The sequence below is a fragment of the Coturnix japonica genome, unplaced genomic scaffold (genome assembly GCF_054131305.1).
Source record: "Coturnix japonica strain WE unplaced genomic scaffold, WE-NBRP24 Scf089, whole genome shotgun sequence".
NCBI classification, from domain to species: domain Eukaryota; kingdom Metazoa; phylum Chordata; class Aves; order Galliformes; family Phasianidae; genus Coturnix; species Coturnix japonica.
Genome location: NW_028188992.1, coordinates 376,047 through 403,833, shown reverse-complemented (window position 1 = coordinate 403,833; position 27,787 = coordinate 376,047). Strand labels below are relative to the sequence as shown.

The window sequence follows — 27,787 nt, the reverse complement described above, 5'->3', positions numbered from 1 at the left end:
GGGGGGTATGAGGGGTATGGGGGTATGGGGGGTATGGGGGTATGGGGGGTATGGGGGTATGGGGGGTATGGGGGGTATGAGGGGTATGGGGGGTATGGGGGGTATGGGGGGTATGGGGGTATGGGGGGTATGGGGGTATGGGGGTATGGGGGGTATGGGGGGGTATGGGGGGTATGAGGGGTATGGGGGGTATGGGGGGTATGGGGGGTATGGGGGTATGGGGGTATGGGGGGTATGAGGGGTATGGGGGGTATGGGGGTATGGGGGTATGGGGGTATGAGGGGTATGGGGGGGTATGGGGGTTATGGGGGTATGGGGGTATGGGGGGTATGGGGGTATGGGGTTATGGGGGTATGGGGGTATGGGGGTATGGGGGTATGGGGGTATGGGGGTATGGGGGGCAATGGGGGGCAATGGGGTGGGTATTGGGGTGGGGACATGGTGGGGAATGGGGTGGCATTGGGATCAGTATTGGGTTGGGTGCATGGAGGGTAATGGAGTGGGACAGGGGTGGGTATTGGGATGGTACTGGGATGGCACTGTCCCCATTATCCCCATTACCCCCATGATCCCCATTACCCTCATTACCCCCATTACCCCATTACCCCATTACCCCATTATCCCCATTATCCCCATTATCCCCATTACCCCATTACCCTCATTACCCCCATTGACCCCATTACCCCATTATCCCCATTACCCCATTGACCCCATTACCCCATTACCCCATTGTCCCCATTACCCCATTACCCCCATTGACCCCATTATCCCCATTACCCCCATTACCCCATGACCCCATTACCCCATTGACCCCATTATCCCCATTACCCCCATTACCCCCATTACCCCATTGACCCATTGATCCCATTATCCCAGTGCAAGGTGGAGCTGGCCGTGGCTCAGGAGCTGCAGCTCAGTGAGGACACGTGGGCAGAGGAGGTGACGGCTGAGGACATGCAGGGGGGGCTGGCAACACGCGTAACCGGGGTATGGGACCCACTGACCCCATAGACCCCATAGACCCCATAGACCCCATAGACCCCATTGTCCCCATTGACCCCATAGACCCCATTGCCCACATTGACCCCACTGACCCCATAGACCCCATAGACCCCATTATTGGCCCCACTGACCCCATAGACCCCACTGACCCCATAGAACCCATTGACCCCATTGACCCCATTGACCCCATTGACCCTATTGACCCTATTGACCACATTGACCCCATTGACCACATTGTCCTCATTATTTGCCCCATAGACCCCATTGACCACATTGACCCCACTGACCCCATAGACCCCATTGACCCCATTGACCCCATAGACCCCATAGACCCCATTATTGGCCCCATAGACCCCATAGACCCCATTATTGGCCCCATAGACCCCATTGTCCCCATTGACCCCATTGTGTCCATTGACCCCATTGTGTCCATTGTGTCCATTGACCCCCATTATCCCCATTGACCCCATTGTCCCCATTGTCCCATTGTCCCATTATCCCCATTGTCCCCATTGTCCCCATTGTCCCCATTATCCCCATTGACCCCATAATCCCATTGACCCCATTGTCCCCATTGACCCCATTGACCCCATTATCCCCATTGACCCATTGACCCCATTATCCCCATTATCCCCATTGTCCCCATTATCCCCATTGTCCCCATTGTCCCCATTATCCCCATTGTCCCCATTGTCCCCATTGACCCCATTGTCCCCATTGTCCCATTATCCCATTGACCCCATTGACCCCCATTGACCTCATTATCCCCATTGACCCCATTGTCCCCATTGACCCCATTGATCCTATTGTCCCCATTGTGTCCATTGACCCCATTGACCCCATTACCCCATTATTCCCATTATCCCCATTATCCCCATTGACCCCATAATCCCATTGACCCCATTGTCCCCATTGTCCCCATTGTCCCCATTGACCCCATTGACCCCATTGTCCCCACTGACCCCATTGTCCCCATTGACCCCATTGTCCCACTGTCCCCCAGCTGCTCCGTGCCCACATGGATCGCGCCCCCCAGATCAGCCCCGAGTTTGGGCTGGAGATGGCTCACAGTCTGCTGGGCGTCATGGTCACCTTCCTGCACAGGTGGGTGTGGGGCTGGGGCAGGTATAGGGGCAGGGATGGGTATGGGGGGTGTGGGGTGATGTGGGGATATGGGGTGATATGGGGTGATGTGGGGTGATGTGGGGTGATATGGGGTGACATGGGGACATGGGGTGATATGGGGTGATGTGGGGTGATGTGGGGATATGGGGGGATATGGGGTGATGTGGGGTGAAGTGGGGTGACATGTGGTGACATGGGGACATGGGGTGATATGGGGTGATGTGGGGATATGGGGTGATGTGGGGTGATGTGGGGATATGGGGGGATATGGGGTGATGTGGGGATATGGGGTGACATGGGAACATGGGGTGATATGGGGTGATGTAGGGACATGGGGATATGGGGTGATATGGGGATATGGGATGACGTGGGGATATGGGGTGACATAGGGTGATATGGGGTGATATGGGGATATGGGGTGACATAGGGATATGGGGTGACATGGGGATGTGGGTTGATGTGGGGACATGGGGTGATATGGGGATATGGGGGAACATGGGGTGAAATGGGGTGATATGGGGTGATATGGGGTGACATGGGGATATGGGGTGACAAGGGGATGTGGGTTGATGTGGGGATATGGGGGGATATGGGGTGATGTGGGGTGAAGTGGGGTGACATGGGAACATGGGGTGATATGGGGTGACATGGGGACATAGAGATATGGGGTGACATGGGGATATGTTGTGATCTGGGGTGATGTGGGGTGATATGGGGACATGGGGATATGGGGTGATGTGGGGTGATGTGGGGTGATGTGGGGATATGGGGTGATGTGGGGTGATATGGGGATATGGGGGGACATGGGGTGAAATGGGGTGATATGGGGTGATATGGGGACATGGGGATATGGGATGATGTGGGGTGACATGGGGATATGGGGTGACGTAAGGATATGGGGTGACATGGGGACATGGGATGACATGGGATGACATGAGGTGTGGGGTGATCTATGGGGTGATCTATGGGGTGATCCATGGGGTTGATCCATGGGTTGATCTATGGGGTGGTCTATGGGGTGATCTATGGTGTCGATCTATGGGTCGATCTATGGGTTGATCTATGGGTCGATCTATGGGTCAATCTATGGGGTTGATCCATGGGGTGATCCATGGGGTGATCCATGGGTTGATCTATGGGGTGATCCATGGGTTGATCTATGGGTCGATCTATGGGTCGATCTATGGGTAGATCTATGGGGTGATCCATGGGTTGATCCATGGGTTGATCTATGGGTCGATCTATGGGGTGATGATCTATGGGTCGATCTATGGGTCAATCTATGGGTTGATCTATGGGGTGATGATCTATGGGTCGATCTATGGGTCAATCTATGGATCGATCTATGGGTCGATCTATGGGTCGATCTATGGGTCGATCTATGGGGTTGATCTATAGATTGATCTATGGGTCGATCTATGGGTCGATCTATGGGTCAATCTATGGGTTGATCTATGGGTCGATCTATGGGTCGATCTATGGGGTGATCCATGGGTTGATCTATGGGGTGATGATCTATGGGTCGATCTATGGGTCGATCTATGGGTCGATCTATGGGGTGATGATCTATGGGTCGATCTATGGGTCGATCTATGGGGTGATCTATGGGGTGATGATCTATGGGTCGATCTATGGGGTTGATCTATGGGTCAATCCATGGGGTGATGATCTATGGGTCGATCTATGGGGTGATCTATGGGTCGATCTATGGGGTGATCTATGGGTCGATCTATGGGGTGATCTATGGGTCGATCTATGGGGTGTCCCAGTTTCCAGCGCAAGGTGGAGCGGTTCCTGGAAGCCCCCAGTGACGCCCCCCCCCCCGATGGGGTCAGCTCCCGCGCCATCGCCATCAGCAACTGCTGCCCCACATTCAGGTGGGGGGGACCCATAGAAACGGCCCCATAACCCAATGAACCCATAACCCAATGTCCCCATATCCCAATGTCCCCATATCCCAATGAACCCCCCCATACCCCATATACCCCATACATCCCCCCAGGTCCTTTGCGGATCAGGGTCCCCCCATACCCCATATCTCCCCCATACCCCATATACACACCATACCCCATATACACACCATACCCCCATATATCCCCCCATACCCCATATCCCCCCCATAACCCCATATATCCCCTATAGATCCTTTGCGGATCAGGGTCCCCCCATAACCCCATATACCCCCCATACCCCATATACCCCCAGACCCCCCTTATACCCCCTTTACCCCCCATACCCCATATAACTCCATATATCCCCCATAACCCCATATACCCCGTAACCCCATATACCCCATATATCCCCCATATACCCCCCATACCCCATATACCCCCCATATACCCCCCTTACCCCCCATACCCCATATTACCCCATATATCCCCCATAACCCCATATATCCCCTATAGATCCTTTGCGGATCAGGGTCCCCCCATAACCCCATATACCCCCCATACCCCATATACCCCCAGACCCCCCTTATACCCCCCTTACCCCCCAGACCCCATATAACTCCATATATCCCCCATAACCCCATATACCCCGTAACCCCATATACCCCATATATCCCCCATATACCCCCCATACCCCATATACCCCCCATATACCCCCCTTACCCCCCATACCCCATATTACCCCATATATCCCCCATAACCCCATACACCCCATAGATCCTTTGTGGATCAGGGTCCCCCCATAACCCCATATACCCCATAACCCCATATATCCCCCATAACCACATAACCCCATATAACCCCATATATCCCCTATAGATCCTTTGTGGATCAGGATCCCCCCATACCCCCTATACCCCCCATACCCCATATACCCCCCATACCCCATATACCCCATACCCCATATACCCCCCATATACCCCCATATAACCCCATATAACCCCATATAACCCCATACACCCCATATAACCCCATACACCCCATATAACCCCATACACCCCATAGATCCTTTGTGGATCGCCTGTCCCAGTTCCCTCACCCCGACATGGACGAGCAGCTATATATCCCATATACCCCCCATACCCCCATAACCCCATATAACCCCATATAACCCCATACACCCCATATAACCCATACACCCCATATAACCCCATACACCCCATACACCCCATAGATCCTTAGTGCAGCGCCTGTCCCAGTTCCCTCACCCCGACATGGACGAGCAGCTATATACCCCATATACCCCCATACCCCATATACCCCCATACCCCATATACCCCCATATCACCCCATATAACCCCATACACCCTATATAACCCCATATAACCCCATATCCCCCCATACCCCATATAACCCCATATAACCCCATATACCCCATATAACCCCATATCACCCCATATAACCCCATACACCCCATATAACCCCATATACCCCCATATACCCCCATATACCCCCATATACCCCCATATCACCCCATATCACCCCATCTATCCCATATAACCCCATATAACCCCATACACCCCATATATCCCATACACCCCATATAACCCATACACCCCATAACCCCATATAACCCCATATAACCCCATATAACCCCATACACCCCATATAACCCCATATAACCCCATACCCCCCATATAACCCCATACACCCCATACACCCCATAGATCCTTTGTGGATCGCCTGTCCCAGTTCCCTCACCCCGACATGGACGAGCAGCTATATACCCCATATACCCCCATACCCCATATATCCCCATACCCCATATACCCCCATATCACCCCATATACCCCCATATACCCCCATATCACCCCATATCACCCCATGTAACCACATATAATTCCATATAACCCCATATAACCCCATATACCCCATATAACCCCATATACCCCCATATACCCCCATATACCCCCATATCACCCCATATCACCCCATATAACCCCATATACCCCCATATACCCCCATATCACCCCATATAACCCCATATAACCCCATATAACCCCATATAACCCCATAGATCCTTTGTGGATCGCCTGTCCCAGTTCCCTCACCCCGACATGGACGAGCAGCTATATACCCCATATCCCCCCATACCCCATATATCCCCATACCCCATATAACCCCATATAACCCCATAACCCCATATACCCCCCATATCCCCCCCCCATAGCCCCCTATAACCCCATATAACCCCATATACCCCCATATACCCCCATATAACCCCATATAACCCCATACACCCCATATAACCCCATATAACCCCATATAACCCCATATAACCCCATAGATCCTTAGTGCAGCGCCTGTCCCAGTTCCCTCACCCCGACATGGACGAGCAGCTATATACCCCATATACCCCCATATAACCCCATATAACCCCATATACCCCCCATATAACCCCATATAACCCCATATACCCCCATATAACCCTATATAACCCCATATAACCCCATATAACCCCATATATCCCATATAACCCCATATAACCCCATATACCCCCATATAACCCCATATAACCCCATATAACCCCATATAACCCCATATAACCCCATATACCCCCCATATAACCCCATATAACCCCATATAACCCCATATACCCCCATATAACCCTATATAACCCCATATAACCCCATATAACCCCATATAACCCCATATAACCCCATATAACCCCATATACCCCCATATAACCCCATATACCCCATATAATCCCATATAACCCCATATAACCCCATATAACCCCATATAACCCCATACACCCCATATAACCCCATATAACCCCATACACCCTATATAACCCCATAGGTCCTTTGTGGATCGCCTGTCCCAGTTCCCTCACCCCGACATGGACGAGCAGCTATATACCCCATATACCCCCATACCCCATATAACCCCATATAACCCCATATAACCCCATATACCCCCATATACCCCCATATACCCTCATATAACCCCATATAACCCCATATAACCCCATATAACCCCATATACCCCCATACACCCCATATAACCCCATATAACCCCATATAACCCCATATACCCCATATACCCCCATATAACCCCATATAACCCCATATACCCCCATATAACCCCATATAACCCCATATAACCCCATATAACCCCATATAACCCCATATAACCCCATATCACCCCATATACCCCCATATATCCCATAGATCCTTAGTGCAGCGCCTGTCCCAGTTCCCTCACCCCGACATGGACGAGCAGCTATATACCCCATATCCCCCCATACCCCATATAACCCCATATAACCCCATATAACCCCATATAACCCCATACACCCCATATAACCCCATACACCCCATATACCCCCATATACCCCATATACCCCCATATAACCCTATATAACCCCATAGATCCTTAGTGCAGCGCCTGTCCCAGTTCCCTCACCCCGACATGGACGAGCAGCTATATACCCCATATACCCCCATATAACCCCATATAACCCCATATAACCCCCTATATCCCCCATATAACCCCATATAACCCCATATACCCCCATATAACCCCATATACCCCCCATATAACCCCATATAACCCCATATAACCCATATAACCCCATACACCCCATATCACCCCATATAACCCCATATAACCCCATATAACCCCATATATCCCATATAACCCCATACACCCCATATAACCCCATATAACCCTATATAACCCCATACACCCCATACACCCCATATAACCCCATATAACCCCATATACCCCCATATAACCCCATATAACCCCATATAACCCCATATACCCCCATATACCCCCATATAACCCCATATAACCCCATATAACCCCATATAACCCCATATACCCCCATATAACCCCATACCACCCCATATATCCCATACACCCCATATAACCCCATATAACCCCATATAACCCCATATAACCCCATATAACCCCATACACCCCATATACCCCCATATAACCCCATACACCCTATATAACCCCATAGATCCTTTGTGGATCGCCTGTCCCAGTTCCCTCACCCCGACATGGACGAGCGGCGCCGTCAGACTCAGGCGGCGCTGGACAAAGTGACGCGACTCTGCAACAACGTCCTCACACGGCCCCTCATGGACGGGCTCAAGGTTTATAGGGGAACTTATGGGGGCACTTATGGGGTCATTTATGGGGTCACTTATGGGGTCCTGCGGGCACTTATGGGGTCCCAATGTCACTTATGGGGTCCCAATGTCACTTATGGGGTCCTGGGGGCACTTATGGGGTCCCAATGTCACTTATGGGGTCCCAATGTCACTTATGGGGTCCTGGGGGCACTTATGGGGTCCCAATGTCACTTATGGGGTCCTGGGGGCACTTATGGGGTCCCAATGTCACTTATGGGGTCCTGGGGGCACTTATGGGGTCCCAATGTCACTTATGGGGTCCTGGGGGCACTTATGGGGTCCCAATGTCACTTATGGGGTCCCAATGTCACTTATAGGGTCCTGGGGTCATTTATGGGGTCATTTATGGGGTCATTTATGGGGTCACTTATGGGGTCCTGGGGGCACTTATAAGGTCCTGGGGTCATTTATGGGGTCCCAATGTCACTTATGGGGTCCTGGGGTCATTTATGGGGTCATTTATGGGGTCATTTATGGGGTCACTTATGGGGTCCTGCGGGCACTTATGGGGTCCCAATGTCACTTATGGGGTCCCAATGTCACTTATGGGGTCCTGGGGGCACTTATGGGGTCCCAATGTCACTTATGGGGTCCCAATGTCACTTATGGGGTCCTGGGGGCACTTATGGGGTCCCAATGTCACTTATGGGGTCCTGGGGGCACTTATGGGGTCCCAATGTCACTTATGGGGTCCTGGGGGCACTTATGGGGTCCCAATGTCACTTATGGGGTCCCAATGTCACTTATGGGGTCCTGGGGGCACTTATGGGGTCCCAATGTCACTTATGGGGTCCTGGGGGCACTTATGGGGTCCCAATGTCACTTATGGGGTCCCAATGTCACTTATGGGGTCCTGGGGTTATCCATGGGGTCCTGGGGGCACTTATGGGGTCATTTATGGGGTCCTGGGGGCACTTATGGGGTCCCAATGTCACCCATGGGGTCCTGGGGGCACTTATAGGGTCCTGGGGGCACTTATGGGGTCCTGGGGTCATTTATGGGGTCCTGGGGGCACTAATGGGGTCCCAATGTCACTTATAGGGTCCCAATGTCACTTATGGGGTCCCAATGTCACTTATAGGGTCCCAATGTCACTTATGGGGTCCTGGGGTTATCCATGGGGTCCTGGGGGCACTTATGGGGTCATTTATGGGGTCCTGGGGGCACTTATGGGGTCCCAATGTCACTTATGGGGTCCCAATGTCACTTATGGGGTCCTGGGGGCACACATGGGGTCCCAATGTCACCCATGGGGTCCTGGGGGCACTTATGGGGTCCCAATGTCACTTATGGGGTCCTGGGGGCATTTATAGGATCCTGGGGTCACTTATGGGGTCCTGGGGGCACTTATGGGGTCCCAATGTCACTTATGGCGCCCTGGGGGCACTTATGGGGTCCCAATGTCACTTATGGGGTCCTGGGGGCACTTATGGGGTCCCAATGTCACTTATGGGGTCCCAATGTCACTTATGGGGTCCTGGGGTTATCCATGGGGTCCTGGGGGCACTTATGGGGTCATTTATGGGGTCCTGGGGGCACTTATAGGGTCCTGGGGGCACTTATGGGGTCCCAATGTCACTTATGGGGTCATGGGGTCATTTATAGGGTCCTGGGGGCATTTATGGGGTCATTTATGGGGTCCTGGGGTCATTTATGGGGTCCTGGGGGCACTTATTGGGTCCTGGGGGCACTTATGGGGTCTTGGAGTCATTTATGGTGTCATTTATGGGGTCCTGGGTCATTTATGGGGTCCTGGAGTCATTTATGGGGTCATTTATGGGGTCAGTTATGGGGTCATTTATGGGGTCATTTATGGGGTCCTAGGGTCATTTATGGGGTCCTGGGGGCACTTATGGGGTCCTGGCATTATCCATGGGGTCCTGGGGTCATTTATGGGGTCATTTATGGGGTCACTTATGGGGTCCCAATGTCACTTATGGGGTCCTGAGGGCACTTATGGGGTCCTGGGGTCATTTATGGGGTACTGGGGGCACTTATGGGGTCCCAGTGTCAGACATGGGGTCCCGGGGTTATCCATGGGGTCCTGGGGGCACTTATGGGGTAATTTATGGGGTCCTGGGTCATTTATGGGGTTCTGGGTCATCTATGGGGTCATTTATGGGGTCCTGGGGGCACTTATGGGGTCCTGGAGTCATTTATGGGGTCACTTATGGGGTCCTGGGGGCACTTATGGGGTCATTTATGGAGTCTTCGGTGATTTATGGGGTTCTGGGTCATTTATCGGGTCCTGGAGTCATTTATGGGGTCATTTATGGGGTCCTGGGGGTACTTATGGGGTCCCAATGTCATTCATAGGGTCCCAATGTCACCCATGGGGTCCTGTTGTCATTCATGGGGTCCCAATGTCACTTATGGGGTCCCAATGTCATTTATGGGGTCCTGGGGTTATCCATGGGGTCCTGGGGGCACTTATGGGGTCATTTATGGGGTCCCAATGTCACTTATGGGGTCCCAATGTCACCCATGGGGTCCTGTTGTCATCCATGGGGTCCTGGGGGCACTTATAGAGGTCCCAATGTCACTTATGGGGTCCTGGGGGCACTTATGGGGTCCCAATGTCACTTATGGGGTCCCAATGTCACTTATGGGATCCTGGGGGCACTTATAGGGTCCCAATGTCACTTATGGGGTCCTGGGGGCACTTATGGGGTCCCAATGTCACTTATGGGGTCCCAATGTCACTTATGGGATCCTGGGGGCACTTATAGGGTCCCAATGTCACTTATGGGGTCCTGGGGGCACTTATGGGGTCCCAATGTCACTTCTGGGGTCCCAATGTCACTTATGGGGTCCTGGGGTCATTTATGGGGTCCCAATGTCACTTATGGGGTCCCAATGTCATTTATGGGGTCCTGGGGTTATCCATGGGGTCCTGGGGGCACTTATGGGGTCATTTATGGGGTCCTGGGGGCATTTATGGGGTCCTGGGGGCACTTATAGGGTCCCAATGTCACTTATGGGGTCCCAATGTCACTTATGGGGTCCTGGGGGAACTTATGGGGTCCCAATGTCACTTATGGGGTCCTGGGGTCATTTATGGGGTCCCAATGTCACTTATGGGGTCCCAATGTCACTTATGGGATCCTGGGGGCACACATGGGGTCCCAATGTCACCCATGGGGGCCTGGGGGAACTTATGGGGTCCCAATGTCACTTATGGGGTCCTAGGGGCACTTATGGGGTCCTGGGGGCACTTATGGGGTCCTGGCATTATCCATGGGGTCATTTATGGGGTCATTTATGGGGTCATTTATGGGGTCCTGGGGGCACTTATGGGGTCCCAATGTCATTCATAGGGTCTCAATGTCACCCATGGGGTCCTGTTGTCATCCATGGGGTCCTGGTGGCACTTATGGGGTCCCAATGTCACCCATAGGGTCCTGGAGGCACTTATGGGGTCCTGGGGTCATTTATGGGGTCCTGGGGTCATTTATGGGGTCCTGGGGGCATTTGTGGGGTCCTGGGGTCACTCGTGGGGTCCCATATACCCTATATACCCTATATACCCTATATACCCTACATACCCTGTATACCCCACATACCCCACATACCCCATACCCTACATACCCTATATACCCTATATACCCCATATACCCTATATATCCCATATACCCCATATACCCCATATACCCTATATACCCTATATACCCCATATACCCCATATACCCTATATACCCTACATACCCTACATACCCTATATACCCCATATACCCCATATACCCCATATACCCCATAGACCCCATAGACCCCATATACCCCATATACCCCATATACCCCATATACCCTATATACCCCATATACCCCATATACCCCATATACCCCATATACCCTATATACCCCATATACCCCATATACCCCACATACCCTATATACCCCACATCCCCCATATACCCCATACACCCCATATACCCTATATACCCTATACACCCTATATACCCCATATACCCCACATACCCTATATACCCTATATACCCTATACACCCTACATACCCCATATACCCCATATACCCCATATACCCCATATACCCCATATACCCCACATACCCCATATACCCCATATACCCCATACACCCCATATACCCTATACACCCTATATACCCATATACCCCATATACTCCATATACCCCATATACCCTATACACCCTATATATCCATATACCCCATATACCCCATATACCCTATACACCCTATATACCCCATATACCCCATATACCCCACATACCCTATACACCCTATATCCCCTATACACCCTATATAATCCCTATGTCCCAGCCCTATTTCCAGAAGCTGCTGAAGCGCCGCTGGCTGAGCAGCTCCGACGCCTTCGACTCCATCGTGATGAACATCACCAGCTTCAGCCACAGCCTGAAACCCCTCCAGCCACAGCCATATCAGGTGGGACCTATAGGGGATATAGGGTGGGACCTATAGGGTCATATAGGGGCTATAGGGGATATGGGATAGACCTATGGGGGATATGGGGTTGGACACTATGAACATCACCAGCTTCAGCCACAGCCTGAAACCCCTACAGCCACAGCCGTACCAGGTGGGACATATAGGGGATATAGGGTGGACCTATAGGGTCCTATAGGGCCTATAGGAGAACATATAGCAGATATGGGGTGGGACCTATAGGGGATATGGGGCGGACACTATGAACATCACCAGCTTCAGCCACAGCCTGAGACCCCTCCAGCCACAGCCATATCAGGTGGGACATATAGGGGATATAGGGTGGGACCTATAGGGTCATATAGGGGCTATAGGAGAACATATAGGGGATATGGGGTGGGATATGGGGGATATGGGGTGGACACTATGAACATCACCAGCTTCAGCCACAGCCTGAGACCCCTACAGCCACAGCCATATCAGGTGGGACATATAGGGGATATAGGGTGGATCCTATAGGGGATATGGGGTGGACCTATAGGGTCCTATAGGACCTGTAGGCGGACATATAGGGGATATGGGGTTGGTCACTATGAACATCACCAGCTTCAGCCACAGCCTGAAACCCCCACAGCCACAGCCGTACCAGGTGGGACATATAGGGGATATAGGGTGGATCCTATAGGGGATATAGGGCCTATAGGGGATATGGGATGGACCTATAGGGGATATAGGATGGACATATAGGGGATATGGGGCGGACACTATGAACATCACCAGCTTCAGCCACAGCCTGAGACCCCTACAGCCACAGCCGTACCAGGTGGGACATATAGGGGATATAGGGTGGACCTATAGGGGATATGGGGTGGATCCTATAGGGGATATAGGACCTATAGGGGATATGGGATGGACCTATAGGGGATATGGGGCAGACACTATGAACATCACCAGCTTCAGCCACAGCCTGAAACCCCTCCAGCCACAGCCATATCAGGTGGGACATATAGGGGATATAGGGTGGATCCTATAGGGCCTATAGGGGATATGGGGCGGACCTATGGGGGATATAGGGCAGACCCTATGGGGGATATGGGGCTGGGATGGAAAACATGGTCCCAATGGCTGCCTATGGGATCTGGTATGGACCCTATGGCTGCTATGGGGTGGGAGGGACCCTATGGGGGATATAGGGTGGACACTATGGAGAATGTGGGGTGGACCTATGGGGGATATAGGGTGGATCCTATGGGGGATAGAGGGCTGGGAGGGACCCTATGGATTCTATGGGGCTGGGAGGGACCTAATTCATGCTGTTCTGCCCCATATGACCCATATGACCCCCATATTTGGCCTTATCTGCCCCATACGACCCCCATCTCCCCCCATATTTGGCCTTATCTGCCCCATCTGACCCCCATTGCCCCCATATTTGGCCTTATCTGCCCCATGTGACCCCCATCTCCCCCCATATTTGGCCTTATCTGCCCCATACGACCCCCATCACCCCCCATATTTGGCCTTGTCTGCCCCATCTCCCCCCATATTTGGCCTTATCTGCCCCATACGACCCCCATCTCCCCCCATATTTGGCCTTATCTGCCCCATACGACCCCCATTGCCCCCCATATTTGGCCTTATCTGCCCCATACGACCCCCATCTCCCCCCATATTTGGCCTTATCTGCCCCATACGACCCCCATTGCCCCCATATTTGGCCTTATCTGCCCCATGTGACCCCCATCTCCCCCCATATTTGGCCTTATCTGCCCCATACGACCCCCATCTCCCCCCATATTTGGCTTTATCTGCCCCATACGACCCCCATTGCCCCCATATTTGGCCTTATCTGCCCCATACGACCCCCATATTTGGCCTTATCTGCCCCATCTTACCCCCATCTCCCCCATATTTGGCCTTATCTGCCCCATCTGACCCCCATCTCCCCCCATATTTGGCCTTATCTGCCCCATACGACCCCCATGTCCCCCCATATTTGGCCTTATCTGCCCCATGTGACCCCCATCTCCCCCCATATTTGGCCTTATCTGCCCCATACGACCCCCATTGCCCCCTATATTAACACTGTTCTGCCCCATACGACCCCCATCTCCCCCCATATTTGGCCTTATCTGCCCCATCTGACCCCCATTTCCCCCCATATTTGGCCTTATCTGCCCCATCTGACCCCCATTGCCCCCATATTTGGCCTTATCTGCCCCATACGACCCCCATTGCCCCTATATTAACACTGTTCTGCCCCATGTGACCCCCATCTCCCCCCATGTCTCCCCCCAGGTGCTGGTGAGCGAGCTGCATCGCCGCGTGCTGCAGGAATACGTGCGGCCGCTGCTGCAGTGTCGCATTGTCTGCACCAGCAGCAAAATGCGCGGCCGCGTGGCTGCAAGAATCGGGGACGAGGCCAGGCAGCTCAGGGAGCTGTTCTGCAGGCTGGTCAGTGCCATGCAGGCCCCAATGGGGGGGATATGGGGGTCTTAGGGGGGGATATGGGGGAATATGGGGGTCTTAGGGGGGAATATGGGGGAATATGGGGGTCTTAAGGGGGATATGGGGGTCTTGGGGGAGAATATGGGGGAATATGGGGGTCTTAGGGGGGAATATGGGGGTTATAAGGGGGAATATGGGGGAATATGGGGGTCTTAGGGGGGAATATGGGGGAATATGGGGGTCTTAGGGGGGAATATGGGGGTCTTAGGGGGGAATATGGGGGAATATGGGGGTCTTAGGGGGGAATATGGGGGTCTTAGGGGGGAATATGGGGGAATATGGGGGTCTTAGGGGGGAGGTGGGGGTCATAGGGGGGAATATGGGGGAATATGGGGGTCTTAGGGGGGAATATGGGGGAATATGGGGGTCTTAGGGGGGAATATGGGGGAATATGGGGGTCTTAGGGGGGAGATGGGGGTCTTGGGGGGGAATATGGGGGAATACGGGGGTCTTAGGGGGGGATATGGGGGTCATAGGGGGTAATATGGGGGTCTTAGGGGGGAATATGGGGGTCTTAGGGGGGAATATGGGGGTCATAGGGGGGAATATGGGGGTCTTGGGGGGGAATATGGGGGAATACGGGGCTCTTAGGGGGGAGATGGGGGTCATAGGGGGGAATATGGGGGTCTTAGGCGGGGATATGGGGGTCTTAGGGGGGAGGTGGGGGTCTTATGGGGGAATATGGGGGAATATGGGGGTCTTAGGGGGGAGGTGGGGGTCTTATGGGGGAATATGGGGGAATATGGGGGTCTTAGTGGGGATGTGGGGGTCTTAAGGGGGAATATAGGGGTCTTAGGGGGGAATATGGGGGAATATGGGGGTCTTAGGGGGGAATATGGGGGTCTTAGGGGGGAGTTGGGGGGCCCTGGGGGGGAACATGGGGGTCTTAGGGGGGAGGTGGGGGTCTTAAGGGGGAATATAGGGGTCTTAGGGGGGAATATGGGGGAATATGGGGGTCTTAGGGGGGAGATGGGGGGCTTAGGGGGGGAACATGGGGGTCTTAGGGGGGGATATGGGGGTCTTAGGGGGGAGATGGGGGTCTTAGGGGGGGATATGGGGGTCTTAGGGGGGATATGGGGGTCTTAGGGGGGAATATGGGGGAATATGGGGGTCTTAGGGGGGAGATGGGGGTCTTACTTGTGGCTATGGGGGACTTAGGGGAGAGATGGGGGTCCCTGGGTGGGAGATGGGAGTTATGCTACTGGTTATGGGGGGAGATGGGGGGTCCCAATTGTGGCTATGGGGGTCCTGGGGGGTCCCACTCTTCGGCCGCGTGGCTGCAAGAATCGGGGACGAGGCCAGGCAGCTCAGGGAGCTGTTCTGCAGGCTGGTCAGTGCCATGCAGGGCCCAAGGGGGGAATATGGGGGAATATGGGGGGGATATGGGGGAATATGGGGGTCTTAGGGGGGAATATGGGGGAATATGGGGGTCTTAGGGGGGAGGTGGGGGTCCTATGGGGGAATATGGGGGTCTTAGGGGGGGATATGGGGGAATATGGGGGTCTTAGGGGGAAGATGGGGGTCTTAGGGGGGAATATGGGGGAATATGGGGGTCTTAGGGGGGGATATGGGGGTCTTAGGGGGGGATATGGGGGTCTTAGGGGGGAGATGGGGGTCTTAGGGGGGAATATGGGGGAATATGGGGGTCTTAGGGGGGAATATGGGGGTCTTAGGGGGGAGTTGGGGGGCCCTGGGGGGGAACATGGGGGTCTTAGGGGGGAGGTGGGGGTCTTAAGGGGGAATATAGGGGTCTTAGGGGGGAATATGGGGGAATATGGGGGTCTTAGGGGGGAATATGGGGGAATATGGGGGTCTTAGGGGGGAGATGGGGGTCTTAGGGGGAAATATGGGGGTCTTAAGGGGGAGATGGGGGAATATGGGGGTCTTAGGGGGGAGGTGGGGGTCTTAGGGGGGAATATGGGGGAATATGGGGGTCTTAAGTGGGAGGTGGGGGTCTTAGGGGGGAATATGGGGGAATATGGGGGTCTTAGGGGGGAGATGGGGGTATTAGGGGGGAATATGGGGGTCTTAAGTGGGAGGTGGGGGTCTTAGGGGGGAATATGGGGGAATATGGGGGTCTTAGGGGGGAGATGGGGGTCTTAGGGGGGGATATGGGGGAATATGGGGGTCTTAGGGGGGAATATGGGGGAATATGGGGGTCTTAGGGGGGAGATGGGGGTCATAGGGGGGAATATGGGGGAATATGGGAGTCTTGGGGGGGAATATGGGGGAATACGGGGGTCTTAGGGGGGAGATGGGGGTCATAGGGGGGAATATGGGGGAATATGGGGGTCTTAGGGAGGAGATGGGGGTCATAGGGGGGAATATGGGGGAATATGGGGGTCTTAGGGGGGAGATGGGGGTCATAGGGGGGAATATGGGGGAATATGGGGGTCTTAGGGGGGAGATGAGGGTCTTAGGGGGGAATATGGGGGAATATGGGGGTCTTAGGGGGGAGATGGGGGTCATAGGGGGGAATATGGGGGAATATGGGGGTCTTAGGGGGGAGGTGGGGGTCTTAGGGGGGAATATGGGGGAATGTGGGGGTCTTAGGGGGGAATATGGGGGAATATGGGGGAGATGGGGGTCTTAGGGGGGATATGGGGGAATATGGGGGGAATATGGGGGAGATGGGGGTCTTGGGGGGGAATATGGGGGAATATGGGGGTCTTAGGGGGGAGTTGGGGGGCTTAGGGGGGGAACATGGGGGTCTTAGGGGGGAGGTGGGGGTCTTAGGGGGGAATATGGGGGAATATGGGGGTCTTAGGGGGGAGTTGGGGGGCCCTGGGGGGGAACATGGGGGTCTTAGGGGGGAGATGGGGGTCTTAAGGGGGAATATAGGGGTCTTAGGGGGGGAACATGGGGGTCTTAGGGGGGAGGTGGGGGTCTTGGGGGGGAATATGGGGGAATATGGGGGTCTTAGGGGGGAGTTGGGGGGCCTTAGGGGGGAGATGGGGGTCTTAGGGGGGAATATGGGGGTCTTACAGGGGATATGGGGGTCCTAGGGGGGAGATGGGGGTCATAGGGGGGAGATGGGGGTCTTAGGGGGGAGATGGGGGTCACACTATTGGTTATGGGGGTCCCACTTGTGGTTATGGGGGTCTCAGGGGGGAGATGGGGGTCTTAGGGGGGAGGTGGGAGTCCTAAGTGGGATTTGAGGGTCCACACTTGTGGTTATGGGGGACTTAGGGGGGAATACAGGGGTCTTAGTGGGGAGGTGGGGGTCACACTATTTGTTATGGGGGTCCCACTTGTGGTTATGGGGGTCTTAGGGGGGAATTGGGGGTCTTAGGGGGGAGGTGGGGGTCTTAGGGGGGAATATAAGGGTCCTATGGGGGAGATGGGGGTCTTAGGGTGGAGATGGGGGTCTTAGGTGGGAGATGGGGGGCCCTGGGGGAAATATGGGGGTCTTAGGGGGTAGATGGGGGTCACACTATTGGTTATGGGGGTCCCACTTGTGGTTATGGGGGTCTTAGGGGGGAATTGGGGGTCTTAGGGGGGAGGTGGGGGTCTTAGGGGGGAATATAAGGGTCCTATGGGGGAGATGGGGGTCTTAGGGTGGAGATGGGGGTCTTAGGTGGGAGATGGGGGGCCCTGGGGGAAATATGGGGGTCTTAGGGGGTAGATGGGGGTCACACTATTGGTTATGGGGGTCCCACTTGTGGTTATGGGGGTCTTAGGGGGGAGGTGGGTGGCCCTGGGGGGTAATGTGGGGGTCTTAGGGGGGAGATGAGGGTTTTAAGGGGGAGATGGGGATCCCACTTGTGGTTATGGGGGTCTTAGGGGGGAGATGGGGGTCCTAGGGGGGAATATGGGGGTCTTACGGGGGAGATGGGGGTCCTATGGGGGTGATGGGGGTCTTAGGGGGGATTTGAGGGTCCCCACTTGTGGTTATGGGGGTCTTAGGGGGGAGATGGGGGGTCTTAGGGGGAAATATGGGGGTCTGAGGGGGGAGATGGGGGGTCCTAGGGGGGAGATGGGGGTCTTAGGGGGGAATATGGGGGTCTTAGGGGGGAGGTGGGGGTCTTAGGGGGGAGATGGGGGTTTTAAGGGGGTGATCGGGGTCCTGGGGGGGAGATGGGGGTCACACTATTGGTTATGGGGGTCTTAGGGGGGAGATGGGGGTCCTATGTGTAGTTATGGGGGTCAGAGTATTGGTTATGGGGGTCTTAGGGGGGAGATGGGGGTCTTAGGGGGGAATATGGAGGTCTTAGGGGGGAGATGGGGGTCCCTAGGGGGGAGATGGGGGTCCTATGTGTAGTTATGGGGGTCTTAGAGGGGAGACGAGGGTCCTAGGGGGAGATGGAGGTCCCACTGTTGGTTATGGGGGTCCTGGAGGGGAGTTGGGGGTCCCACTCATGTTTATGGGGTTCCCACTTGTGGTTATGGGGGTCCTAGGGGGGAATTGGGGGTCTTAGGTGGGAAGTGGGGGTCCCACTAGTGGTTATGGGGGTCCTATGGGGGAGATGGGCGTCTCACTTGTCCCTATGGGGCACTGAAGTGATGTGTCCCTATGGGGCAGTGCTTTGTCCCTATGGGGCAGTGCTTTGTCCCTATGGGGCAGTGCTGTGTCTCTATGGGATGATGTGTCCCTATAGGGCTGCAGTGTGTCCCTATGGGGTGTTTCTGTGGGTCCCTATGGGGTGTCCATGTCCCTATGGGGTATTTCCATGTCCCTATGGGGTGTTTATGTCCCTATGGGGTATTTCCATGTCCCTATAAGGTGTTTCTGTCCCTATGGGGTGTTCATGTCCCTATATGTCCTATTAGGACTCGTCCTGGCGCTGGCTGGACGTGGTGCTGCTGTTCCTATGTCCCTATGGGGCAGTGCAGTATCTCTATGGGGTGTTTCTATCCCTATAGGGTATTTCCATGTCTCTATGGGGTGTTCATGACCCTATAGGGTATTTCCATGACCCTATATACCCTATATACCTTATATACCCCATATACCCCATATACCCTATATACCCTATATACCCTATATACCCCATATACCCTATATACCCCATATACCCTATATACCCTATATACCCTATATACCCTATATACCCTATATACCCCATATACCCTATATACCCTATATACCCCATATACCCTATATACCCTATATACCCCATATACCCTATAACCCTATTAGGACTCGTCCTGGTGCTGGCTGGACTCGGTGCTGCTGTTCCTATGTCCCTATGGGGTGATGTGTCCCTATAGGGTATTTCCATGACCCTATATACCCTATATACCCTATATACCCCATATACCCCATATACCCCATATACCCTATATACCCCATATACCCTATATACCCCATATACCCTATATACCCCATATACCCCATATACCCTATATACCCTATATACCCCATATACCCCATATACCCCATATACCCCATATACCCCATATACCCTATATACCCCATATACCCCATATACCCCATATACCCTATATACCCTATATACCCCATATACCCCATATACCCCATATACCCTATATACCCTATAACCCTATTAGGACTCCTCCTGGCGCTGGCTGGACTCGGTGCTGCTGTTCCTATGTCCCTATGGGGTGTTTCTATGGGTCCCTATGGGGTGTTTCTGTCCCTATAGGGTGTTTATGACCCCATATACCCTATATACCCTATAGGATGTTCCTGACCCCATATACCCTATAACCCCATTAGGACTCCTCCTGGCGCTGGCTGGACTCGGTGCTGCCGCGGCTGCAGGAGCTGCTGGTGCTGGAGGACGTGGCTGCGCTGCAGATGGAGGTCGGGGTCCTGGCCAGGGACTTCCCCGACGTCAGGTCAGTGGGGAGCTATGGGGCAGCTATGGGGCAGCTATGGGGCAGCTATGGGGCAGCTATGGGGCAGCTATGGGGCAGGGATCTATGGGGCAGCTATGGGGCAGCTATGGGGCAGGGATCTATGGGGCAGCTATGGGGCAGCTATGGGGCAGGGATCTATGGGGCAGCTATGGGGCAGCTATGGGGCAGCTATGGGGCAGCTATGGGGCAGCTATGGGGCAGGGATCTATGGGGCAGCTATGGGGCAGCTATGGGGCAGCTATGGGGCAGGGAGCTATGGGGCAGCTATGGGGCAGCTATGGGGCAGGGATCTATGGGGCAGCTATGGGGCAGCTATGGGGCAGGGATCTATGGGGCAGCTATGGGGCAGCTATGGGGCAGGGAGCTATGGGGCAGCTATGGGGCAGCTATGGGGCAGCTATGGGGCAGCTATGGGGCAGGGATCTATGGGGCAGCTATGGGGCAGCTATGGGGCAGGGATCTATGGGGCAGCTATGGGGCAGCTATGGGGCAGGGATCTATGGGGCAGCCATGGGGCAGCTATGGGGCAGCTATGGGGCAGCTATGGGGCGGGGATCTATGGGGCAGCTATGGGGCAGCTATGGGGCAGCTATGGGGCAGGGATCTATGGGGCAGCTATGGGGCAGCTATGGGGCAGCTATGGGGCAGCTATGGGGCGGGGATCTATGGGGCAGCTATGGGGCAGGGATCTATGGGGCAGCTATGGGGCAGGGATCTATGGGGCAGGGATCTATGGGGCAGCTATGGGGCAGCTATGGGGCAGGGATCTATGGGGCAGGGATCTATGGGGCAGCTATGGGGCAGCTATGGGGCAGGGATCTATGGGGCAGCTATGGGGCAGCTATGGGGCAGGGAGCTATGGGGCAGCTATGGGGCAGCTATGGGGCAGCTATGGGGCAGCTATGGGGCAGGGAGCTATGGGGCAGCTATGGGGCAGCCATGGGGCAGCTATGGGGCAGGGAGCTATGGGGCAGCTATGGGGCAGCTATGGGGCAGCTATGGGGCAGGGATCTATGGGGCAGGGATCTATGGGGCAGCTATGGGGCAGCTATGGGGCAGGGATCTATGGGGCAGGGATCTATGGGGCAGCTATGGGGCAGCTATGGGGCAGGGATCTATGGGGCAGCTATGGGGCAGCTATAGGGCAGGGAGCTATGGGGCAGCTATGGGGCAGCTATGGGGCAGCTATGGGGCAGGGAGCTATGGGGCAGCTATGGGGCAGCCATGGGGCAGCTATGGGGCAGGGAGCTATGGGGCAGCTATGGGGCAGCTATGGGGCAGCTATGGGGCAGGGATCTATGGGGCAGGGATCTATGGGGCAGCTATGGGGCAGCTATGGGGCAGGGATCTATGGGGCAGCTATGGGGCAGCTATGGGGCAGGGATCTATGGGGCAGCTATGGGGCAGCTATGGGGCAGGGACCTATGGGGCAGCTATGGGGCAGCTATGGGGCAGGGATCTATGGGGCAGCTATGGGGCAGCTATGGGGCAGGGATCTATGGGGCAGCTATGGGGCAGCTATGGGGCAGCTATGGGGCAGGGATCTATGGGGCAGCTATGGGGCAGCTATGGGGCAGCTATGGGGCAGGGATCTATGGGGCAGGGATCTATGGGGCAGCTATGGGGCAGCTATGGGGCAGGGATCTATGGGGCAGCTATGGGGGAGCTTTGGGGCAGCTATGGGGCAGGGATCTATGGGGCAGGGATCTATGGGGCAGCTATGGGGCAGGGATCTATGGGGCAGCTATGGGGCAGCTATGGGGCAGGGAGCTATGGGGCAGCTATGGGGCAGGGATCTATGGGGCAGCTATGGGGCAGCTATGGGGCAGCTATGGGGCAGGGATCTATGGGGCAGCTATGGGGCAGCTATGGGGCAGGGATCTATGGGGCAGGGATCTATGGGGCAGCTATGGGGCAGCTATGGGGCAGGGATCTATGGGGCAGGGATCTATGGGGCAGCTATGGGGCAGGGATCTATGGGGCAGCTATGGGGCAGCTATGGGGCAGGGATCTATGGGGCACGGGGATCTATGGGGCCCTATGAGGTGATGGGGCCCTATGGGATGGTTGGACCCTATGGGCTGATGATGAATCCCTGTGGGGTGAGGGGGCCGTATGGGGCAGTGATGTGTCCCTATGGGGTGATGATGAGACCCTATGGGGTGGGGGGGATCTATGGGGTGATGGGGCTCTATGGGGTGATGGGGGCCTATGGGGTGATGGGGAGCTATGGGGCAGGAGGGGGATTTATGGGGTGGTGGGACTCTATGGGGTGATGGGGCCCTATGGGATGGTTGGACCCTATGGGTTGATGGGGCTCTATGGGTTGATGGGGCCTTACAGGGCAGTGATGTGTCCCTATGGGGTGGAGGGGAATCTATGGGGTGATGGGGCCCTATGGGGTGGTGAGTCCCTATGGTGCAGTCCCTATGGGGTTTCAATGTCTCCCTATGGGGCGATATGTCCCTCTATGGGGCAGCACTGTCTCCCTATGGGGTATTTCTGTGTCCCTATGGGGTGATGTGTCCCTATATGGGGTGTCAATGTCTCCCTATGGGGCGATATGTCCCTCTATGGGGCAGCATTATCTCCCTATGGGGCAATATGTCCCTCTATGGGGCAGCAATGTCTCCCTATGGGGTATTTCTGTGTCCCTATGGGGCGATATGTCCCTCTATGGGGTGTCAGTGTGTCCCTATGGGGCGATATGTCCCTCTATGGGGCAGCTCTGTCTCCTTATAGGGCGATATGTCCCTCTATGGGGCAGCTCTGTCTCCTTATAGGGCGATATGTCCCTCTATGGGGCAGCGTTATCTCCCTATAGGGCGATGTGTCCCTCTATGGGGCAGCGTTCTCTCCCTATGGGGCGATATGTCCCTCTATGGGGCAGCATTATCTCCTATGGGGTGCTGTGTCCCTCTATGGGGCAGCGTTATCTCCCTATAGGGCGATATGTCCCTCTATGGGGCAGCATTATCTCCCTATAGGGCGATATGTCCCTCTATGGGGCAGCTCTGTCTCCCTATAGGGCGATATGTCCCTCTATGGGGCAGCATTATCTCCCTATAGGGCGATGTGTCCCTCTATGGGGCAGCATTATCTCCCTATAGGGCGATGTGTCCCTCTATGGGGCAGCTCTGTCTCCCTATAGGGCGATATGTCCCTCTATGGGGCAGCATTATCTCCCTATAGGGCGATGTGTCCCTCTATGGGGCAGCATTATCTCCCTATAGGGCGATATGTCCCTCTATGGGGCAGCGTTCTCTCCCTATGGGTCTCCATCTCCCCCCCCCGCCCCATAAGTCCCGTCTGTCCCGGATGTCGCGGCTCCTTTGGGGCCGGATGGACGCGGTGACCCCACGACCCCCCCCCCCCCCCCCAACTCCTTCCCGGCAGCCCCCACCCACTGCCGGTCCGACCCCCAACCCCCCCCCACCCACTGCCGGTCCGACCCCCAACCCCCCCCCACCCACTGCCGGTCCGACCCCCAACCCCCCCCCACCCACTGCCGGTCCGACCCCCCCCCCCGGGACCCACCGGTGTCACCGGGTCACACTTATGGGGCGGGGGGGGATGGGGACAATGACGGAGCTGGCGCCGGGATGGCGGAGATGCGCGGGTGGAATAGGGCTGAAAATAGGGCGCAGTTATGGGGCTGAAAATAGGGCGCAGCGCAGTGAGAATGGGGCGCTGTTATGGGGCTGAAAATGGGGCGCAGTGCAATGGGGCTCAAAATGGGGCTGAAAATGGGGCGCAGTGCAATGGGTCTGAAAATGGGGCGCAGCGCAATGAAAATGGGGTGCAGTTATGGGTGTGAAAATGGGGCGCAGCGCAGTGAGAATGGGGCGCTGTTATGGGTCTGAAAATGGGGTGTAGTGCAATGGGGCTCAAAATAGGTCTGAAAATGGGGCGCAGTTGTGGGGCTGAAAATGGGGCGCAGTGCAATGTGTCTGAAAATGGGGCGCAGCGCAATGAAAATGGGGCGCAGTTATGGGGCTGAAAATGGGACGCAGTACAATGGGGCTCAAAATGGGGCTGAAAATGGGGAGCAGCGCAGTGAAAATGGGGTGCAGATGTGGGGCCGAAAATGGGGCGCAGTGCAATGGAACTGAAAATGGGGCACAGTGCAATGGGGCTGAAAATGGGGCGTAGTGCAATGAAAATGGGGCGCAGTTGTGGGTCTGAAAATTGGGCACAGTGCAGTGGGGCTCAAAAGGGGGCTGAAAATAGGGCGCAGAGCAATGAAAATGGGGCGCAATTCTGGGTCTGAAAATGGGGCGCAGTGCAATGGGTCTGAAAATGGGGTGTAGTTGTGGGTCTGAAAATGGGGCTCAGACCAATGGGTCTGAAAATGGGGCGCAGTGCAATGGGTTTGAAAATGGGGCGCAACTTTGGGTCTGAAAATGGGGCGCAGTGCAATGAAAATGGGGGGCAATTCTGGGTCTGAAAATGGGGCGCAGTGCAATGGGGTTGAAAATGGGGCGCAGTTGTGGGTCTGAAAATGGGGCGCAGCTCAATAGAACTGAAAATGGGGCGCAGTGCAATGGGGCTGGAAATGGGGCGTAGTTGTGGGTCTGAAAATGGGGCGCAGTTATGGGTATGAAAATGGGGCGCAGTTGTGGGTCTGAAAATGGGGCGCAGTGCAATGGGGCTCAAAATGGGGCTGAAAATGGGGCGCAGCGCAATGAAAATGGGGTGCAACTTTGGGTCTGAAAATGGGGCTCAGTTGTGGGTCTGAAAATGGGGTGCAGTGCAATAGAACTGAAAATGGGGCGCAGTTGTGGGTCTGAAAATGGGGCTCAGCGCAATAGAACTGAAAATGGGGCGCAGTGCAATGGGGCTCAAAATGGGTCTGAAAATGGGGCGCAGTGCAATGAAAATGGGGCGCAGTTGTGGGTCTGAAAATGGGGCTCAGTTGTGGGTCTGAAAATGGGGCGCAGTGCAATGGGGTTGAAAATGGGGCGCAGTTGTGGGTCTGAAAATGGGGTGCAGTGCAATGAAAATGGGGTGCAATTCTGGGGCTGAAAATGGGGCTCAGTGCAATGGGGCTCAAAATGGGGTGTAGTTGTGGGTCTGAAAATGGGGCGCAGTGCAATGGGGCTGAAAATGGGGTGCAGTGCAATAGAACTGAAAATGGGGCACAGTTGTGGGTCTGAAAATGGGGCTCAGACCAATGGGTCTGAAAATGGGGCGCAGTGCAATGGGGCTCAAAATGGGGTGTAGTTGTGGGTCTGAAAATGGGGCGCAGTGCAATAGGGTTGAAAATGGGGCGCAACTTTGGGTCTGAAAATGGGGCACAGTTGTGGGTCTGAAAATAGGGCACAGTTGTGGGTCTGAAAATGAGGCGCAGTGCAATAGAACTGAAAATGGGGCACAGTTGTGGGTCTGAAAATGGGGCGCAGTGCAATAGAACTGAAAATGGGGCACAGTTGTGGGTCTGAAAATGGGGCTCAGACCAATGGGTCTGAAAATGGGGCGCAGTGCAATGGGTCTGAAAATGGGGCGCAGCGCAATGAAAATGGGGGGCAATTCTGGGTCTGAAAATGGGGTGCAGTGCAATGGGGTTGAAAATGGGGCGCAGTTGTGGGTCTGAAAATGGGGCGCAGCTCAATAGAACTGAAAATGGGGCGCAGTGCAATGGGGCTGGAAATGGGGCGCAGTGCAATAGAACTGAAAATGGGGCGTAGTTGTGGGTCTGAAAATGGGGCACAGCGCAATGAAAATGGGGTGCAACTTTGGGTCTGAAAATGGGGCTCAGTTGTGGGTCTGAAAATGGGGCGCAGTGCAATGGGGCTAGAAATGGGGCGCAGTTGTGGGTCTGAAAATGAGGCGCAGTGCAATAGAACTGAAAATGGGGCGCAGTGCAATGGGGCTCAAAATGGGTCTGAAAATGGGGCGCAGTGCAATGAAAATGGGGCGCAGTTGTGGGTCTGAAAATGGGGCTCAGTTGTGGGTCTGAAAATGGGGCGCAGTGCAATGGGGTTGAAAATGGGGCGCAGTTGTGGGTCTGAAAATGGGGCGCAGTTGTGGGTCTGAAAATGGGGCGCAGTGCAATAGAACTGAAAATGGGGCGCAACTTTGGGTCTGAAAATGGGGCGCAGCGCAGTGAAAATGAGGCGCAGTTGTGGGGCTGAAAATGGGGCGCAATTATGGGGCTGAAAATGGGGTGTAGTGCAATGGGGCTGAAAATGGGGCGCAGTGCAACAGAACTGAAAATGGGGCGCAACTTTGGGTTTGAAAATGGGGTGCAGTGCAATGGGGCTGGAAATGGGGTGCAGTGCAATGAAAATGGGGCGCAATTCTGGGGCTGAAAATGGGGCACAGTGCAGTTAGGCTCAAAAGGGGGCTGAAAATGGGGCGCAGTGCAATGGGGTTGGAAATGGGGCGCAGTGCAGTGAAAATGGGGCGCAACTGTGGGTCTGAAAATGGGGTGCAGCGCTGCTCCCCCTTAACCCCCATTTCTCTCCCCCCACAGGAGGAAGCACGTGGCGGCGCTGCTGGACTTGCGCGGGTTGCGCAGCCCGGCTGCGCGGCAGGAGATCCTGGGGGTCCTGCAGGATGTGGGGCTGGGGGACACCGAGGGGGGGGGGGGACCCCCCCGGGAACGGGCGTTCTTCGCCGAGCTGCCCGTTGCGCGGAGGCCGCGCTGTTTGCCCTTCGATCTGCAGCGCCTGGCCAGGCTGCGCATCAGGGGGCTGCGCCCGGACGGACCCAATGAGGGGCGGCTGTGAGGGATGCGCACCAATGGGGGGCGGTGGGGGGCGGATGTGGGGTGAGGGAGGGGGGTATGGGGTGTGGGAATGGGGGGGGGGGGGA

At 55.1% G+C, this 27,787-nt stretch overlaps 1 protein-coding gene across 1 annotated transcript; it reads left to right on the top strand.

Annotated features, from left to right (window-relative positions):
* Positions 1-876: 876 nt before the first annotated feature.
* On the top strand, positions 877-27,727 carry LOC146751466 (exocyst complex component 3-like protein 2; the record flags this gene model as incomplete). The annotated part of the gene is made up of 8 exons (XM_085534631.1): positions 877-987; positions 2,006-2,106; positions 3,897-4,004; positions 8,050-8,185; positions 12,518-12,640; positions 14,939-15,094; positions 20,829-20,950; positions 27,447-27,727. Coding segments are annotated over 8 exons (1,113 nt in total), but the record flags the coding sequence as incomplete, so codon positions are not given.
* Positions 27,728-27,787: the final 60 nt, after the last annotated feature.